Source organism: Populus euphratica, unplaced genomic scaffold (assembly GCF_000495115.2).
Source record: "Populus euphratica unplaced genomic scaffold, PopEup_1.0 scaffold70.1, whole genome shotgun sequence".
In the NCBI taxonomy this organism is placed as follows: domain Eukaryota; kingdom Viridiplantae; phylum Streptophyta; class Magnoliopsida; order Malpighiales; family Salicaceae; genus Populus; species Populus euphratica.
Window position 1 is genome coordinate 390,430 of NW_011499950.1, and position 19,158 is coordinate 409,587.

Below are 19,158 nucleotides of genomic sequence, written 5' to 3' on the forward strand. Positions count from 1 at the left end.
CATGGCGGATGAAGGCGGCTTTGATGCTTTTTAAGGCGGGAACACTAACGTGGTAGTCTGATTCAATAACACGTCGACACCATATCTTGCAGCCTCGCAGTTGCAGCAAAAACAGGGAATCAAATATTTTTTTGCCTATATGATCGTGTTCGAGCTTCCCTTATCATTCGTATCTGTTTCCTAAAATTGCTGACACTAGATCATCATCTCTAAGAACGGGATGAGATGTGAGATTTGTACCTGCTGGCCATGGCAATTGACTAATAGCATAGTTGGACTTTGAACATGCCGTAGGGAGCAGCATGGTCTCATCTTTGACAATGCAAGTGCAATTTTGAAAGAATTACAACTTTAAATGTTGATTTGATTCATAACGAATCCAGCCTATATAATAACTTGAGAAAGAGTAAGATACGATATTGGTGCATGGGACGCAATGCTAATTGTCATTGCTATTAAGAATCCCCAAGCGGCCAATCTATCTGGTCCTGTCCCACTTTCGTCTCAAAAACTATTTCCCCCGTGTTCTTCACTGTACAATAACGATTTTGCACTTTAAAAACCAAAGGAGTGAACACACACGGGTAAAATAGTATTTTCACACTTCATTGCATGGTGTAATTACGCCCATGCTCTTCGAAAAAAATAAAAAAACAAGGCTGCTAAGTGTTTGGGGGGTGTTTTCAATTTTTCTTTTCTTTTTTTTTGTATATTTTAATTTCCAAATAGCTCGTGGGGTAATTTTTTTTTCACCTAAGCTCAAGAGGACTTTTTTGTGTTTCTTGACATTGGTTTTTTTTTCAACTATTGAGTAGAGCAACTCTCTCTTAGAGTCAAGAGTATTTTATAGTCTTTTTTATAAATAAAAAAATAACATGCGCCAGTAAATAGAAGATAATCACATCTTTTAAACGGCATATGAAACTCATCTTAATAGTTATTAGGTTTTTTTTTTAAGTGATATTCAAATCATCATGTCAAGCTTTCCACAGTGAGCTCTGGTAATAAATTTTTCATTCCCTCTTTTCTTTCTCCCCTATTTTAAAAAGGGTGCTAACCTTGTAAAATTGCAAAGTGATTCTTAATTTTTTAATTGTATTGAATTTTATTTATTTATGTGCTAAAATTGCAAAGTAATTCTTAATTTTTTAATTGTGTTGAATTTGATTTATTTATTTTTAATTTTATTTCTTGGTATTTGATTTTTTTATATTTTTTATGAAATTTGATAATCATTCATTTAATCCCTATTTATTTTGCTTTTAATCTGTTTTCTAATTGGATTTTATTTTTCGATTTCATACATAATAATTTGATTTTATTTCCTTTTTTTTGTGAATGTGATCTTCATTTTTATGATTACAATTCCTTTTATTTTGAGTTCTCTTCTTGATTAATTATTTTTTGATAAATTCATCTCTTATTGTTTAATTTCATTAAATTTTCATATTATATTTGATATTTTTTAATTATTTTTTTAAAATTCAGCATAGAAGTCGACCTCCATCATGTCTCAAGTCATGGGTGGGGTTGAATGATTGAGTTTACCAAGTTTAATTGGATTTTTTATTGCACAGGAAGTAAAAATAATATTATTTTAATAAAAAATAGTGGCAAAAAAAACCAACAGGTTTTGACATAATTTTTTCCTAGTTAATCACTTAATATTTTATTCAACTAAAAAGTAAAAAATAGTGTTAATTTCATAAAAAAAAAATAATAGAGAAAAAACTCGAGGTCATGACATCAAGTTATAAAATTCACATGTCAACCCACTTGATTAAATTGGGTTTTGAAAGTTTTATTAATTTATTTATTTTTAAATTTTATCTCTTGATATTAAATTTATTGAAATTTTTATGTTGTTATTTTTTTAATCTTCCTTTTATGGGATAACCATGTTCTAATAACCCGGTCATAAATTTGAAGAATTATTTTGTATTATCTTTGTCATTTTCTTAAACCTTTTTTTAATTATTTTAATTTAGTTTGATTTTTTAATATTTAATTAATTTTAAATTATTTTTTATATTTTTTTAAATTATTTCAATGTTATATATCAAATTACGAGTTTATCGTTAAACTCAATGACTTGAATCTTTGTTTCTTTTACTAGATTTTTTGTTTTCCAAGGCCAAATTATACAGGAGGTCTTAAAAAATGTCATTGCTATGAAACCCGAAACCCCTAATCGGCCAATCTATCTGGTCTTGTCCCCCTTTCGTCTCACAATAAAGACCTCACGTTTGCATGAAAGGTGTACAAATGATTTAAGCATTCAAATCCCAAATTTTATATATTTTTATTGTGTCTTCATCATGTTGTAAATGATTTGGGATATTGGAGATAAATTAAACAAAAATTACTTGATCATAAAAGAAAATATTTTTAGGTTGATATTAGATAATTGATCTAAAAGAATAAGGCAACGAAGAATGTTAAGAAACAAGAATTTGTACAAGAAGGGATGATGTTCATGACAGATGAACAAATTCGGAAGCTGCTTGTAGAATTAAGTAGCTATACCATACTAAACTCTTTTTATTTTTTTGGATTTGAAAAAATTTACTTAACAAAAAACAAATTTTATAAGTTTAGATAAGTGAGTAAAACTATTCATATTAAATGCTATTTCATATATTCAATAAAATAGTTTTTGAAATAATTATTTTAAATAAGTAAGTATCATTATTTAAAAAATAATAATTAATCTTTTTTTAAATATCATTATTTTAAATTATTTTTTAAAGTAATTAAAAATATCATAAAATAAGTGTTTGATGAGAGAAAAATAATATTTGTAATTTGAAATACCTACATCTCTAGGTTAAAATATATTTTTTAAGATTATGAGTTGAAAATGTCAACTAATAAAAAATCTAAAAAACTATCAAAACATTATAATTTTCTTTTAAAAAAATATATAATTTTTAAATAAATTATAAGTTAATTTGAGTTTTTTTATCGAGTCAAATTGAATCAATCATTTTCTATTTTTTTCTTAACTCTAACTAATCCAAAATTCAAATCAGTTGGATCTCAATCACTCGTCAGCCGACATAAGTTTTATAACTAGGGATTGACAAGTTAAGGCAAATACTTTTTCTTTTATTATTGTGATTGTTATTTCAAGTTTCCTCCAAGGAAAATTCTGAGAAAATAAAGGCAGGTAATGAACTGCCAACGACAAATAATAACCTTTTTCTACTGTCAACACTGGTTTCTATACATGAGAATGGCAGGTAAGGTTTTCTATTTGAAAATTATGGTGGCCACGCACACAAAATGGACAAGAATCCTCTTCCTAAAGGTAAATGTACAGAGGCGCTTGGATCATGATCGGGAGGAACCAGTTGTAACTGACCACATACACGGCGATGAGAAGCCTGCTTGATCTGTCTTTTCTCTCATGATTCCTCCCTTCAGGAAAATCCACTGTTAAAACAGGAATGAGAAGAAGCAGCAATCAAGCCAGGAATATGGATCATGCTTCCACAAGCAACCCTGGAGGAGAAAGTGGTGGAACAGCAGCTTCATGAGATGCTGCGGCAGTTTCTAAACCCAAAACCTTCCTAGCTGTTGCCTGATTCTCTCTGCTTTTGTTGGTCTTTCTTGAAAGCATTGAGTCGGAGACAACTGCTCTTGATGAGTTACTACTATCCACAGATGCTAAAAACTTGTCCCTTGAAAGTGTTGTTGGAGCGGATTCAATAACAGAGCTGAAGACGCCCGACTCCCTTAAGCCCTGAATTATGACCTGAAATATACAAGCATGCATATGCCGATAAAGAAAATGGCTTGGACAGTATATGCGCGCACATCTTTTCCCCTAGATGGAAAGGACCAGCTAATTGATTGCACACATCAATTTATTTTCCCAGTTTGTAAATCACCATATCCTCCATCTTAATTCTTAACCTATGAAATCCTTTTGATCTGCTCTTTCTTTTAGCAGTAAGCAATTAGGTATCAGTTCCATACAGAAAGGAAGCTGCCAAGCCTTTATTAAGCCAGCCCTCGTATGTCAGGATCAAGAAGACAAAAAATTACCATGTACTCTAAATGCTTTCTCCTTCCTACTTATTTCTATGTTTTGGTTATTAAGAGATGAATAGTTTGAAAAAAAAAAGAAGTATATCTGGATGTGTCTGTCGTTTTATTCTGCAGATGTGTCTTAGTCTAGCTCACCACGGGAGAATATATGCGAGTTAAAATGCCCTTCCTCAGGAGTTTCAATTTCAAGTCTTTGTCACCCCATACGACATGTTCACGGTACCTAAAACAGAATAAAACACCATCAATGTGTTGTCATGTTTCCAGAAACATGCAAATGCAACTAAGGAATAAGAAAAGGAAGTTTCTTACCAGTTCAGCATTTCCTCCTCGGTTGCAGTTGATGCAATTATGAAGGCCTGCAATAACATTTGCTTACTAAGAATGAAGATTTGTAGGAAAATGGACTCCAAAACAAATGAAATTGCTCGAAAACAATGTTCTAGTACTAAACTCAAGCCCTTCTACTCTGCTATCGAATTGAGGCATGGGAGAATTGATATAAACTGAAGTCTCTCTTGTTCATAGAAGATTCTCAATTCCAAAACCCTAGCTAAGAAGCAGTGATTCAGGTTTTACTTCCCAGGTTCAAATAAGTATCAATAGTTATGAAACAATCCATAAAATCGAAAACACCCACACAATCAGCATTCCCTCTGTGAAATGGTACTATGATACAAGCTCTTGATTAAAGAACTCAGATCTTGTTTCTTGGAAACAGACAGACTTTCAGTTTTTGCACTGTGCAATGACATCATAAGCCATAAACTACATGCCTCCTATATCTACATTATGGAGCAGGGAAACCCTTCTTCTCCAGAATATCATTATTAGCCATCTATGCATGGTGGCCACCACCCAGTATTGGGTCTTGGATAAATGCAACCTGGCCTCCCAATCACTACTTTGTATGAAATAAACAATGAACATGAGGTAGCTCTCATCACATCACCATTATCAGAAACGTCATTACTTGACATCAATCCAACTTGGCCTGTCAATGGTAATGCATGGCATAAAGAATGAAGTAACTGCCTGGCATCACCATGACCAAAAACATATTACTTTGTAAGCCATTTTAGGTCGTGCCCCCGCAATCTGTATGCTACACTACCACCATACACATAGTGATGTATGGCAAAGAAACGCAACCCCTCAGAAATTTCTCAATAATATTCACTTACTGTTTTGAAACAAAAAGTGAAAGGAACAGTCCAGAACAAAATCATCCTAGCAGATTCCATAGGTCCAAATCCAAAATGGTTTCTCCTTTGAAACTAGATTCTTCGAAGTTAAATAAAAAAGAAGCCATGCCCTAAATGAAAAAACTAATCTAGTTCGATTCCCTTTGCTCAAATTGTAGGCGGTAATTTTTATAATCATATTCTTATCGCTACCTGTCATGAAAAGGCAGTAGCAGAAATGAGCGAACAAGAAAAGTATTAAGAGAAACATCTGAACTCACAGATCTGTCAAAATCCAACATAAAGCATCTTTTGACATCCTCCTTGGTAGGCTTGCAGCCGCACCGATCACGTCTAGAAGTCAAATCAGAAAATTTGGAATACGTGTAATGTAGAACAGCAGCCTCTTCCAATTTCACCTCACTGATAAAATTCATAGAGCAAATGGCTGTTTGTTAGAAAGCAAAAGTTCTGCTCATATCACTATAAATTATCAATTAAGGAATAGCAGTGCCATAATAAAAAAAAAAATTCAAGAGCTCAGATTGAAGGAAACAACATTAGCATTAGTTGCAAACCAAGAAACAAAAGGGTGATGTAAGACATTTAAAAATAGTACTATTGCTCACAAATTCTTAACATCTATCTATACGTGCAAATACACAAGTGGCCCAGAAAAGGAAGAGAATATGCCAAGCATATAAACACGCTTGCCAATGTTTGTGCACATATGTGAATTATAAATGTATCAAGCTCTCCGGTTTCATGAACAGGATTATATTGTTGTTTTAATTTTAAGAATCCATGTAAAATTATCCTTTTAACATACTTTGGGGTTTTCATATAATTGTGCCATCTGTGCGCGCCATTAGGGCGTAGGTGATCTTGAACTCGAGCAGCTGATTTCCCATTTCCATAAGTTAGGAAATAATTTTGATTGCCACGAGTAGATTCCTTGTACATTCCGAAGTACGTTTCCTTTGGGAGATGGTCATAATTCCTCTTGAACATCGACACCTGTTAGGAAAGATGCATGAATTTATGGAATACATCTTGCCTTTATCTTTAAACACATGCAAACACTGACAATACAAAGCGTTGTCCAAAACAATAAGAAAACTAAATCCAACAAATTCTTGTTAGAAGCTAGAACAACGCAGGGCACATCATTATGTCAAAATTTCTTAGAAAATAGAAGTCACCTACAATCATATATTCTCTTTCTATCTCTGAAGTTTACGTCAGAAGCAATATCTCTCACATGTCAAAAGCATCAAATTAAACTTAAACCCATAACAGAAGTACTTCTACCTTTAACCATGTATAACGATCAAATACATTAGCAATTGGTATAAGACTTTCAAGCACATAGAATTTAACAAAACCAGAGTACCAAATACTGCATTCATGAAATTCATCATGTTCCTTTCAAAGTGCTGAGCCTCAACAGTAAGTTAGAGAGATTTACCTCGCCAAAAGGATCCTCAATATCATCTCGTTCAACACTGCTCTCCTGACGAATAAAACATCAACATAATTTAAAAAGAAAATAGTTGAGAAGCATTAACAGGACTGGCACTTTTACATTTATAAATCCCCTAATCAGCATTATCACAAACATAACATTCCACACAGCGTGACTCACATAATTTGGAAATACGACCATATCCACATTTCCAGGAACATCAAGCAGCAACTGCCTCAAAGAATATTCACGGGCACCAGCAGGGTGAATCAGTTCATCGGTGTCAAGATGAAGTATCCAATCCATGCCTGCATCCTATAATTTTGTTGTTTGTGAGAACTGAGTGTTAAAAATGATTTGTTATTACTGGAAATAGGAATTGTACTTCTATAGATGAGTAAATAGTGTTGCATAATGCATACCCTTGCCATGACAATTGCCATTTCCATGTTGAGAGACTGCTTCACAAAAAGCTCATAGTTGCATGGTTTGTAAAAGAAATTGGACAGCCATGTCTCATTCCATATCCGACTGATCAAGTAAAGAGGAGCATATAAACAATGAAGTTAAACATACACCCTAAATGAGGCAGAAAATAGAAATCACATGGAAAATTTTCAAGATGATTAAGTTTGAATTCATCAAGAAATTGCATTTTCAAACAGACTAAACACTGACAAAGATTTAGAAAGAGAATCACCAACATTAAATAGCTTTAAGCCAAAGTGAATCCTTTTTCTTTTGGTCACTTTTCGATGACAATGAAACAAAGATCTTAAGTCGTTTTCTAACTGTATTCGTCCTCCAAACATTTCCAACTAAACTTCTGCTAAAAGCCTAAAAATGGGTGCTAGATGGAAAAAAGACGAGGAAAATTACTCCTTGTTTTGCTTCAAAATGAAACAGAAATGAATGAAACATCATCATATGAAAACTAGCTGACCTTTTAGCCTGTTGCTCCTCGAGCTCTTTTGTTCTATAAATCAATTTTACTCCCTGGGAAATCAACAAATAGTTCATACCAAAAGATTCAGAACAAAAAACAGGAGAAGCTCCAATATGACAAGAAAACAAACAAACAAAAATAAATTAGTAACAGCAAAAGTTATGTTAACTCACAGGAATTGATTCCAAAACTTTAGACACCTTAGGAGACGCGGCCTTCCCTTCCACAAAAAGAAAAAAGGTCATCACCCCCATAACCTTATGATAAAACATCCATGGTAGAATCTGATCTAAATCAGCTGAAGTACTCGTTGTGATACATATCTGCACATTGATTAACAAGCCTACAAAATGTCAGATAAAATCATTCATCTTACAGCCAATTGCCACACTTCATCAAGTCTTTCATTCTCAAAATCAAAATAGCATCAACATAGTCAAAGCTCAAAGCTTTCCCTCATTTCCTTCTCTCGTCAACCAAAGTAGCAAACAGATCACAGATAATTTTACTCATAAAATAACCATGAAACAAATCCTATCACTTATCACAAAATTCAGTTCCTGAAAAGAAACACAGAAACTATTAATCTAGCATGCAAACAAGAAGAGCAAATCACTCAGTTTCATCTCCTAATTATCTTGCAAACCAGGATCAGCCAAGTTCAAATCTTTCACAGCCAAAGCACAAGTGCTAAGAGAAATATAAAAACCATATAGTTAATCATTAATTATCCATGATTAACAGAAAAAACTTACAGAAGCCACCGTAATTCAATCAACCCAAAACCCTGGCCCACAAGCCAACATGACCCCAAACACAAAACTCAAAACCAATCAAACTTCAACAAAAAAACTCAAAAAACCAATTAAAATTCAGCAAAAACCAAACCAACTCGGAAACAAAAAAAAAATCAAAAACAAACCTTAGGCCTCAAATCATCTTGAAAATCAAACTTCCAATCACGAAAATAAGGAAAAGAAGGTGCCCCACTACGTCCAAGACTAGAACAGTCAGATGATTTGTGAGCTTTAGGCGATAAAACTGACGACTCCATGCCAGGGAAGATCTCATGGTTCTGAATGTGAGACCCTTGTGGGGCCCAACGAGAATTGGCAGTTATGGGGTCCATCATGAAGTCAGAATTCCCTTTCCATTGGAGGATGAAAGCTAAGGCTGCAAGAGAGAGAGGGAGGAGTGTCAGGAGGAGGATTAGTCTTGACGTGAAGGATTGTGTGGAGATGGTGGTGGAGGAGCGGAGGGAAGCGGTGAGGTGGTTGTTGTGGTGGCTAGGCATGGTGGTTGTAAGAGAGAAAGAGGATGTCCTTGGAGTGATGAACAGGGGAGAGGTGGAAAGGTAGTTTACTTCAACTGCCTCCTGGCGGTTAAGTCATCGGGAAAATTTTAATTATAATTTTTGGTGGGGGAGATTAGTGTCTGTGAATTTTATATTAGAAAAATAATGAATATTACCGTTTTTGTTTTTTTGGATTTTTCTTATAAAGAAAAAGCTGAAAGATTTCCATTTCCTCCTTAATTATTAATTTTAAAGGAAGTCAAGGTAGGGATTTTTTCTCTTTTTTTTGTTCAAGGAAGAAGTGATTGTTTTCTGTATTTTAAGAATATTTTTTAAAAATTATTTTTTTATTTATTTTAAATTAATATATTTTTAGTATTTTTAAATCATTTTGATATATTGGTATTAAAAATAATTTTTAAAAAATAAAAAAATATTATTAAAATATATTTTAATAAGAAAAGTTATTTAAGAATCAAACAAGTGATTTTTTAGGTTTTAAGTTTTCAGCTTTTAAATTCTTTCCATTTGAAGAATTATAATAGGTAATGAAAATTTTGAAAATATAACAAGAAAAAAGATTAAGAATATGTATGAATTTTTTTTAATTTCTTGGACTAATGGGACTTTTAAGATCACGATTCAATGAGTACGATCTAGGTGTATTATTAAAAAAAATCATATTTTCTTAATAATTAGCATTATTCGTATTATAATACAAGCAAGGTTATTTAATTAATACATTTAGCATTGTTCATATTGTAAAACAATTATGTTTGAAATTTCAAGCAATGAAGTTGTTGTGTATGTTATTTAAAAGAAGCTTTGGTATCATCACAACTAAAGAATCAATGAAGTCTGATAAAACGACACATTTTGTCATGAATAAATAGTGATAGAAAAAATCATGGAATTAAGACAAATAGAAAAAAGTCAAAGACACATTCTTCTATTTTTTTTATTTTTGTTTTGTTTTGTTTTTATCTAGGTTGATATACATTAGTTTGTCACGTTCAAGGAGGAGAAGTCAAGCTTGATATCCGCCGTGACGAGGGATTAACTAATCACTGTAGCAAAGAATAGCTATTTGATACATATTTTGCTGTGGGTTTCATAAATTGTTTTTAGTAAAAAAATAAATATATAGATTTTTTCAATATAATTTTTTTAATCATTAATTGGTATCTAATTAATTAAATCCATGTTTTATATATATATAAAAGCTAAAATTAATATATTTAGTTTTACAACAAATATGATATACTCAATCATATTTAATAAATTTATTTTTTAAAATAAATATTTTATTTAATTAAATAATTATTCATGACAAAAAAAAATAGTGATAACATGAAGAAAAAAATAAAATAAAATTAATATTCAACCAATCAAATATTAAAAAAAAATGATTTATGGCAGTTTTAACAAGCATGTCAAATATACAAGTTAAGATATGAGACCGATATAAACCAATTAAAAATATACACAGAAAAAACAAAGTTCAACTCCAAACAAATTTAATATAGAATGATGAAATTTTTTTTTAAAAAATAAAATAAAATAGAAAAGGCATAAAGCAAGCTAAACAAGTTAACCAAACTTTATCACTTGAATAATATGAATGAGATATTCAAGATAAAAAAAATTAAAACAATTAGGAAAATCAATTTTAAAACAACCTAGTATGGAAGGATAGAACATAAAAAATATATTTTTTTAAAAAATAGCCATAAAAAAATTCAAATAAACTAGCCAAATTTACAATTTAAATGATGGGATTAGAATAAATAAATAGTATAAAAATTACAAAATCTAGTATAAAAAATCCTCAAAATTGAAGGATGGAACTAATATGAAAAATTGATTCTCAACTTATATAATATTAAAAGATAAAATTAAAAATAAATAACTTAAAAAATTTATCAATGTAAATCCAACAAAAAACAACAAATAAAAAGACTCAAAATAACGTGAGCAATTTAAACATTCATAAAAAAAAAATCTTATATAAAGAAGATAAAAATAAATAGAGCATAATCACCAATAATATAAATGATAAAAATAAAAAAAATACAGGTTTGGAAAAATATAAAAAATTATTCAATTCTATTTATCAATTGAATAAATATTAAATGATAAAAATAAAAAATATAAGTTTAAGACAAAAAAAAAAAAAAAGAAAAGAAAGACAAATTACCTAATCCTAGACTAATCTCTAAAATATACAACTCATGACATAGACTCAATAAATAAGCTTAATTTCCAACTAAATTGAAAAAATATCAGTTTAAAAGGTTGGCTAAAAAATATACAAGAAGAAATAAAGAATAAAATCTTATATGAAAACCTAAAAGAGAATAAAAAAATAAGTTTTAAAAATTATAAAAAGTAAATAGAAATTAAAATAATAGAGATTAAACATGATAAATAAATAAAAATAATGGAGGATGAAATTGAAAAAATAATCAAATTAAAAATAAAATATAAAAAAAACAATGAAAGATAAAATTAAAAAAATAATCAAATTTCATAAATTATTTTAAATAAAATAAATTGTAATAAAAAGATAATAATCAAATCTAAAAAAAACAAACTTAATGGTTGCTCAGAAAAATTAAAGGGTTATATATGAAAATCAAGAAGAAAAAAATAAAATAAAAAAATGATATAAAAAAAGATAACAAGAATCATAAGCACCAAATCAATCGTCTATTGACCATACCTATTGTTAGGAGATTGAGGGATCATCAAAATAATTAATTTTTTTTTTTAAATCTCTACTTAATAATTAAACGAAACTTTATGTGACACCTAAATGATGCAGGTTTTTTTCACAATATATTAATTATTTTTTAAAATAATATTTTATATTTATTTAAATATTAAATTGTTCTTGATCCAAAACCAAATTAAAAATACAAAAAAACTCTTAAATGTTAATTTAATATTTTTTTTATTTTAAGAGCTATTTAATAATTTCATTATGCTTTAAAGGAAAATACAAAAAAAGCTCTTAAAAGCACATTTTATATTGCTTTTGAGTTTAAAGGTAATTAAGTTACTTTAATATGCTAAAACAAAATGTGAAAAAATCAATTTGTTTCAACTAATTTGATATAACTAATAAATTATGTAGGAAAAAACCATATTATCCTTAACTAAGAAAGCCAAAATGATTATATTACTGTTTTTATCTACAATTAATTGTGTTTTGATTCACAATAAAAAACTATTCTTTTAATTAAATATATTATTTAATTGAATAAATTTTCCATATAAATATTTACTTTGATATAAAAAATTAAGTATTAAATGATCAACTAAGCTAACAATGCAACGAAAATGTGAGTGAATCTATTTTTTCAAGGTGTTCATGAATAGTTGGGTCAAGTTTTAACTTATAATTCTATTAAACTCGAACTCAACCTATGATATCTCATGAATTATAAATCTGACTTGTTTAAATTTTGTTTGGACCATAGTAGATTACATATATTGGGCTATATTTTCTGTAGATATTATATATATATATATATATATATATATATATATATATATTCATAATTCTTGCTTATGTTATGTATTTAGAGACGAATTTATAGCATGAATTATAAGTAACACGACACTTCAAATACTAAGTTTAATTTTCACACTAACAAGATTTTTTTTTGAAAGAAATCTAATAAAAAATTCACTAAAAATAATTTAAAACTGAAATATTTTTAATTAAAATAAAATAAATACTCAGTTCATAAGTTACTAAATAAAAAAAATAAGTATAGAATATATAAGTTGAACCAGATTAATTAAATTTTAAAAATATTGATCGTTGTCTAATTTATGATATTAATTTCTTAAATTTTTTAACTCATATATTCATATTATTTAATTTTAATGTATCATGCAGAGTAAAATGTAAATATTACACAAGATGAATTTTTCTGAACACCCTAACGTTTTCCTCCAAAATTTCTAAAATTCCGAGAAACCTCGAACACGGCACCGTATCAATTGAAACAAAAACACTCATCTCTTTTATTTTTTATTTAGAACCCAAAATAACAAACCTAACCCTAACCAAGAATCAACCCATCACAAAAAACAGTCTCCCCCTCCCACCTCCCCACCCCACCTCCCCCCACATTCCTTCCATCTCTCTCTCTATGTCCCCTTGCATAAGCCTCCTCTTCTTCCATAACCAAAGAGAGAGTTCCATCATTAAATGCTCTCTCTCTCCGAGCTCTTCAAAGTTTGCATCTTTTTCATGTCTTCAATCAACCACCACCTTCTTTTCTCTTGTTTGCTCTGGACCTGGTCTCAAACCCTTCTAACTCTTATCATAAGGCCTGTCGTTTTTGTTGCTTCGTTAGCCTTCCTAGTCCAGAAAGGAGACAACTTTAACACCGATTATACCTCAAAGCTTTTTTCGCTCTTTCTAGGTTCTCAAGCTCTGGTTTCTGCACAACATGAGCGACTCTAAGGTGGGATTTTTTTCTTCTTTTGTGTTTCATTGTCTTTTAGTGCTTAAAGTCTTGGTTTTTTTGAGGTTTTTGAATGTGGGTTTGTCTTGAATGAGGTTAAGAGAGAGAAAAATCAATGGGTTTGACTTAGTTAAAATTTGGAACTTTTACGTGTTGCAAGTTTGGTAATGAGAGAAATTTGTGTATGCCTAGATTAATTGATGATTGTTTTGCTTTAGTTTTTTTGCTTCTTTATTTTTTGTTGTGATTAGTGACGGTAACTTGTGGCATACTACTGTAGAAGGTACTGGTATTTGGCTCATTCACTGAAGATGAAACGAAATCGTTGCTGGGAAAGCAATCAGCTGGCAAAGTTGAAAAGCCGGCAGAGAAGATAGAACTGCGATTTGGGTCTTTGAATTTTGGAACCGGAATAACTTTTGGTAATTTTGATACCACATTGAATACGCAATTGGCTTCTGCTAATGGAAATGTTACTTTTCAGTCTAGGAGTTCAGTTATGAAGGAAAAAGATGTGAAGGTTGCCAAGAAAGGTGATGGGGTGTTAGGAAGTCCTCGAGAAAATGGAAACATAGGCAATTCGAGCCATGGTTCTTCCCTCAGTAATGGTGTGGATGTCTTGAAAACTGAGAGTATTGATTTAACATCTTTGCACTTGTCTGAGAAGGAAGATGGCCCTGCAAGTCCATTGCAAAGTTCGAGCTTTCATGTCCTTGATAGTGAAGGCATTAAGGATTGGGATCATGATAGTGAAGGCATTAAGGATGGGGATCCTGATAGTGAAGGCATTAATGATTGGGATCATGATGGGACTAGCAATGATTCGTCAATACATGCGAGAAAAGAGGATGTGTGGAAAGCAACTGATGGGCCTCTTCCTGCTGTTAAGAGTTTGCTACCCCGTGGCCTGATTAACACAGGGAATCTTTGCTTTCTTAACGCGACCCTGCAGGCGCTCTTGTCCTGTTCGCCTTTTGTGCAGCTATTGCAGGAGCTTAGAATCCGTGACATCCCTAAGGTTTGTCATTTCAATTTCTTCCTATCCTTTTCTTTTGATTCCTTGTGGTTTTAGTGGACCTGATTATCATAACAATGCATAAGACCACTAGCAATAGAAAACATGCTGTCTATTTTGTTATACTGATACTAGAGCTCCTCGTAAGGCTTGTTGGAAAACCTGTTGTTGAGCTTGATTAATTGTTCTTTGTTGTTCAAAATGAATAGTTTGTTTTTGTAATTTTCTAATCATTCCAAAATCTTATAAGTTGAATTAATCAAATTCAAATAAGGTTTGTAAAAAACTCCACATGCTTATGACAGCTATGCTTTTGTTGAACTATGATCTGCTAGGTTGGCTTTCCTACATTGACTGCATTTGCAGAGTTCGTCTGTGACTTTGACATGCCAACCAGTTCAAGCATGAAAAAAGATTTTGTTGAGACTGGTCGGCCTTTTCGTCCTGCCATGTTTGAAGCTGTTCTTAAAAATTTCACCCCAGATGTGCCAAATAGCATATCAGGACGGCCAAGGTTTGTGCATTCACTGTTCTTGTAACTTTTCTATCCTATATTCATTTAGTATATCCTTCTGCACTTACCAAGTTTTCCTGGTGGAAAATTGGAATGATAGTAAATTATGCCTTTAGGATATGATGGTTTTGAATGGCCTTTTTATTTTCAATTTTCCCACGAAATCATAGTACAAGGATAGCGATTGTGTTAAGTATGGGAATTTGAAGGAACTGCATGCATTTTATGTAATGTTGCTTGTGTGCCTTTTTTCCTCTAAGTAGGACTTTCTTCAGTTCAATACCTCCTATATTCTTTCTCTGCTTCCATAACCTTCTTTGCTATTGATTTTTTGCTTGGAAATCTAAATAAACACGATTGAGTGTATGGGGAGCAAACAGAAACAAGAATTTCATTTTGTAGAATTCCTTAAGACAGTTTAATTATGGAAAGTTGATTCTGAACCCTGGAAAGACAACAAATGTAATAAAGTACAGGTACACTATCAAGATGAAATAGAAGCTGAAAATAGATGCTACAACAATTTATCATGCTTAGCATCTAGCAAGGTCGAGCCTGCTGATATTTCTTTCTATGATGTGTGTTCAGGCAGGAAGATGCTCAGGAGTTCCTGAGTTTCATCATGCATCAAATGCATGATGAATTACTTAAGCTTGAAGGACAATCCTCTGGTACAAATGGTTTTAAAACCTCTGTAGTTTCTTCTACAGAAGAAGATGAATGGGAGACAGTTGGGCCAAAAAACAAATCTGCAGTGACTAGAACACAAAGCTTCATTCGTTCTGGGTTAAGTGATATTTTTGGAGGACAGTTGAGAAGTGTTGTTAAGGCAAGAGGTATCAGTTTATGCTATCTTTCGGTTCATTTTTTCCTTAGAAGAATCTACATATATTTAGTGTTTTCTCCTTCAGAACTAATTAGCTTTTTGGGCAATCTAAAGGATGAGAATCACCTGGGTGTTAGAATTGTTTTGTTTCCTCATTTCTCATTCTGAAGTACTTCTCCTGTTCCCTGTATGATCCTAATAAATTATTTCTTTTTTACAGTTTTATTATTAATTATCTGTTTTTTTGGTCCCCATTACTCTGATGGAATAACTTGCAAACTTGTCCAAAAGGGCATGCTAGTCAACTATGAAAATTGAATTATAACTAGCGACTGCTTATAATGGCATGCACAGCTGCACAGGGCAAGGAAACCAATAGAACTGTGGTTCAAATGGAACCATTTTAATCTAAAGCAATCACTTGATTCCCTCCCTTGCTTCTCTCTCTCGTTCTCTCCTTTAGTCATCTGGCTGACCATGCCAGCTTGTTGCATGGCATTTCTTATCTCCATTTCTGCTGGATACCATATTAAATCAGTAAGGAAGTGCTATTTAAGCTATCAAACTGCGGGTAAGAACATTAATACAACATAACATCAAAATGCTATCAGACCATCATTGATTTCTATTGTCCTTTTTATTTCTTTTTGGTAGGAAAAAAAATTAGCAGAATGGATTTTTGTGTGGTCCCTATGGCTTCATCCTGGTGTTGTGTCCTTAATGTTTCTTTTGTGTGGTGCAGGAAACAAAGCTTCTGCAACAGTTCAACCATTTTTGTTGCTCCACCTTGATATTCACCTTGAAGTTGTTCGCACTATTGAGGATGCACTCCATCTGTTCTCTGCACCTGAAAATCTTGAAGGGTACCGGACTTCTGCAATTGGGAAGGTATTCCCTGCTTCCTTAACGAATGAAAACAATTTAAACCTGCATCATGTTTGGGTGGATTACTGTACATATATGAAGATATTCTAGAGTGACATTGTTAAGCAATATCATACTAGGAGCCGTTGAATCATTAGGATTTGTTAAGGCTCTGTCTGAGTGCATTTACATTTTTGCTCTCATTGGCTGAAGAAGAATTCCCAACTACTTGTCCTTCTGATAAGGGTGATAATGTGACCAGAAAATTATAATAGAGGTTACATTTATATGGTTAGCACATTTTTTGCGATAATCAAGTACGGAACCTTTGCCATATCTCACAGGGTGGTGTGGTGGCTGCAAGAAAATCTGTCAAAATACAGACACTTTCAAAGATAATGATATTGCACTTGATGCGTTTTAGTTATGGAAGCCAAGGGAGTGCCAAGTTGCTCAAGCCTGTGCACTTTCCTCTTGAATTCATTCTGAGTCGGGAATTACTAGTTTCCCCATCGACAGAGGTAACTGCCTTGTATCTTTTTCTACCTCTCATGTTACATAATCTTTAGTGAAGAAATCTAGTTTCACTTTCAACAAATTACAACCCTTTTAATAGGGAACTGAAGAGTGACCATTGAGTATTGTACATCGCAACAAAATACCAATTTATAATATTCATGTTTAATCTGCACACCTATACACGATCCTCTCACAATTGGTTTACCACTTTTTATTCAGTTTCCACTTTCACCATGCAACATTTTTCCACTTTCACCATGCAACATTTAAATGGCTGCAAGTGTCATCCATGTATTCATTGTACATTAGTGATAGGTCATTATCTAAAGCTTAAAGCGTTCTTTTTTAAATGCCAGTCATCTTTCTTTACTAGCATGCAGTTTCTGCAATCAGCAATTCTATTGTCAAATCAAACTGAAGTCAGAATAATGTTCTGGGTCATTTCTTACTGGATTCCTTCTGTTAGCATTTACAGAGCCGAAAGTATGAACTAGTTGCCACAGTAACTCATCACGGAAGGGAGCCTTCAAAAGGTCATTATACAGCTGATGTGCGCCATGCCAATGGCCAGTGGCTACGTTTCGATGATGCATCTGTCACTGCCATCACAACGAGTAAGGTTTTGCATGACCAGGCTTACGTCCTCTTTTACAAACAAGTTTAGAGGGCGGTGGAGGATTTTTGTCATTAATTCACTATGTAAAAAGAAGAAATCTTCTGCATTCCGGTATTGAATGGGCAAGTTATTGCTTACGTATCAGCAGACACTTCGATGGAGGTCAGAAAATGCTAATACCCAAGGCGAATGGAAATAATAGCTGTTGTAGTGATTTTTCTACGTTTTCAGCTTTATATTGTGAATGAAACTGATGTAATCTCATATGGAAATCACAAAATCATATGGAACTCCTTGCTATTTAATTTAGAGAATGATTCATATTATGAATGCCTCTAAAAGGTGCCATAATCTCACACTGAAGCCTGGAAAGGTGATGTTCAATTAGTTTGCTTGATGACTGTCGGCTGAGAAAAATGCTAGGCTGTGATTCTGTTCTATTTCTATTTTTCCAACAAACAAGCATTATACTCGAGATAATACTAATGATAAATTCTATTCTATTCATGTTTGGCAACCTGTCACGAGCCTAAATCAACCAAATTATAAATTGAAAAAAGAAAATGTTTCTTTTCAAAAAGTGCTTGTGCTAGCTGATGAACTTTTCGAATGGTCCCTAAAGATCAGAACAGAAATAATACACAGATGAAATCCGAGTTGGCTGCCTTCAAAGTTTTGCTCGTTTCTTGAATGGCTGCTTGATTTCTTCTATTATAAAACTCAGAATCGAATGTTTTTCAACATGCATAAAAGCATAGGGTGGTCCAGTTTAAGAGGTTTCTATAGTCTTAGTCTTTATACCAAAAGAATAGAAAAATGGAGATGGAGACCATATTTGAAGAAAAGTGAAATATTTCTCCGAGACTGTTCTGGCAAGCAGGACCTATTTAAGTCATTGCTTTAGTTTGTATCTTCCTTCCTTTCACATGAATCAATAGATTTGTTTTAAATATTCCTTTCTCTTTTATAGTTTTTTCTCTACCTTTGTGGTCCATTACGGTATCAATTGTCTCAGTTTGAGCTACAATGCAAGAGATAAAGCAGTGTAGCTAAAGCTAGACTGGTTGTTGTGTACAGAACATTGATAAATTGATTGCGGGTTAAACAAGCTGAATGGTTGCTTTAAGAAGGGTTAACATCCTGCCCTTAATTTCTACTGTTAGGGGCATTTTCTGGTCCGAAGATGAATTGGAAACGGCTAAAATATTTTATATCCTGACCGACAATTGACCACCAAAACCTACTTTATTGCTTGAGACTTGTTGGAGCAGGTTCTTGTGAAATATAGGTTCTTTGATATAATTCTACAGTGAAAACTACGGGTTATGTTTGGTCAGTGTCTTAAAACAAAAGAGACATATATATAAGAATAGAAACATGT

The 19,158-nt window shown here is 32.1% G+C and overlaps 2 protein-coding genes across 6 annotated transcripts; one reads left to right on the top strand and one right to left on the bottom strand.

Moving 5' to 3' along the window:
- Positions 1 to 3,087: 3,087 nt before the first annotated feature.
- On the bottom strand, positions 3,088 to 9,058 carry LOC105137893 (glycosyltransferase-like KOBITO 1). The gene is made up of 11 exons (XM_011043822.1): positions 8,571 to 9,058; positions 7,822 to 7,971; positions 7,646 to 7,698; positions 7,125 to 7,233; positions 6,883 to 7,017; positions 6,706 to 6,750; positions 6,067 to 6,254; positions 5,519 to 5,660; positions 4,366 to 4,412; positions 4,189 to 4,276; positions 3,088 to 3,757 (listed from the first exon to the last, which is right to left on the bottom strand). Exons 1-11 carry the CDS (start codon positions 8,940 to 8,942, stop codon positions 3,485 to 3,487), a joined length of 1,602 nt encoding a protein of 533 aa, XP_011042124.1. The 5' UTR covers positions 8,943 to 9,058; the 3' UTR covers positions 3,088 to 3,484.
- A 3,953-nt stretch (positions 9,059 to 13,011) lies between these two features.
- Positions 13,012 to 18,107, top strand: UBP24 (ubiquitin-specific protease 24). Of its 5 annotated transcripts, none has more exons than XM_011043827.1 (8): positions 13,013 to 13,423; positions 13,707 to 14,148; positions 14,209 to 14,441; positions 14,774 to 14,952; positions 15,541 to 15,788; positions 16,521 to 16,666; positions 16,987 to 17,163; positions 17,637 to 18,107. In XM_011043827.1, the coding sequence occupies exons 1-8, from the start codon at positions 13,409 to 13,411 to the stop codon at positions 17,823 to 17,825; spliced, it is 1,629 nt and encodes a 542-aa protein (XP_011042129.1). In that variant the 5' UTR covers positions 13,013 to 13,408; the 3' UTR covers positions 17,826 to 18,107. The 5 variants fall into 5 exon arrangements, with proteins under 5 accessions (XP_011042126.1, XP_011042129.1, XP_011042125.1 ...); XM_011043826.1 differs by having other exon boundaries at positions 13,014 to 13,423; positions 13,704 to 14,148; XM_011043824.1 differs by having other exon boundaries at positions 13,012 to 13,423; positions 13,707 to 14,441; positions 17,628 to 18,107.
- The last annotated feature ends 1,051 nt before the right edge of the window (positions 18,108 to 19,158 follow it).

Excerpts from the sequence above, each read along its gene's own strand:
- UBP24 (XM_011043823.1), top strand. Across the intron at positions 15,789-16,520 it reads AAGTGTTGTTAAGGCAAGAG|GAAACAAAGCTTCTGCAACA; the intron begins GTATCAGTTTAT and ends TGTGTGGTGCAG. Across the intron at positions 17,164-17,627 it reads TAGTTTCCCCATCGACAGAG|CATTTACAGAGCCGAAAGTA; the intron begins GTAACTGCCTTG and ends TCCTTCTGTTAG.
- LOC105137893 (XM_011043822.1), bottom strand. The coding sequence starts at position 8,942 with ATGCCTAGCCACCACAACAACCACCTCACCGCTTCCCTCCGCTCCTCC. Across the intron at positions 6,255-6,705 it reads TTGAGGATCCTTTTGGCGAG|GTGTCGATGTTCAAGAGGAA; the intron begins GTAAATCTCTCT and ends CTTTCCTAACAG. Across the intron at positions 4,413-5,518 it reads TGTTGGATTTTGACAGATCT|GCCTTCATAATTGCATCAAC; the intron begins GTGAGTTCAGAT and ends ATGTTATTGCAG.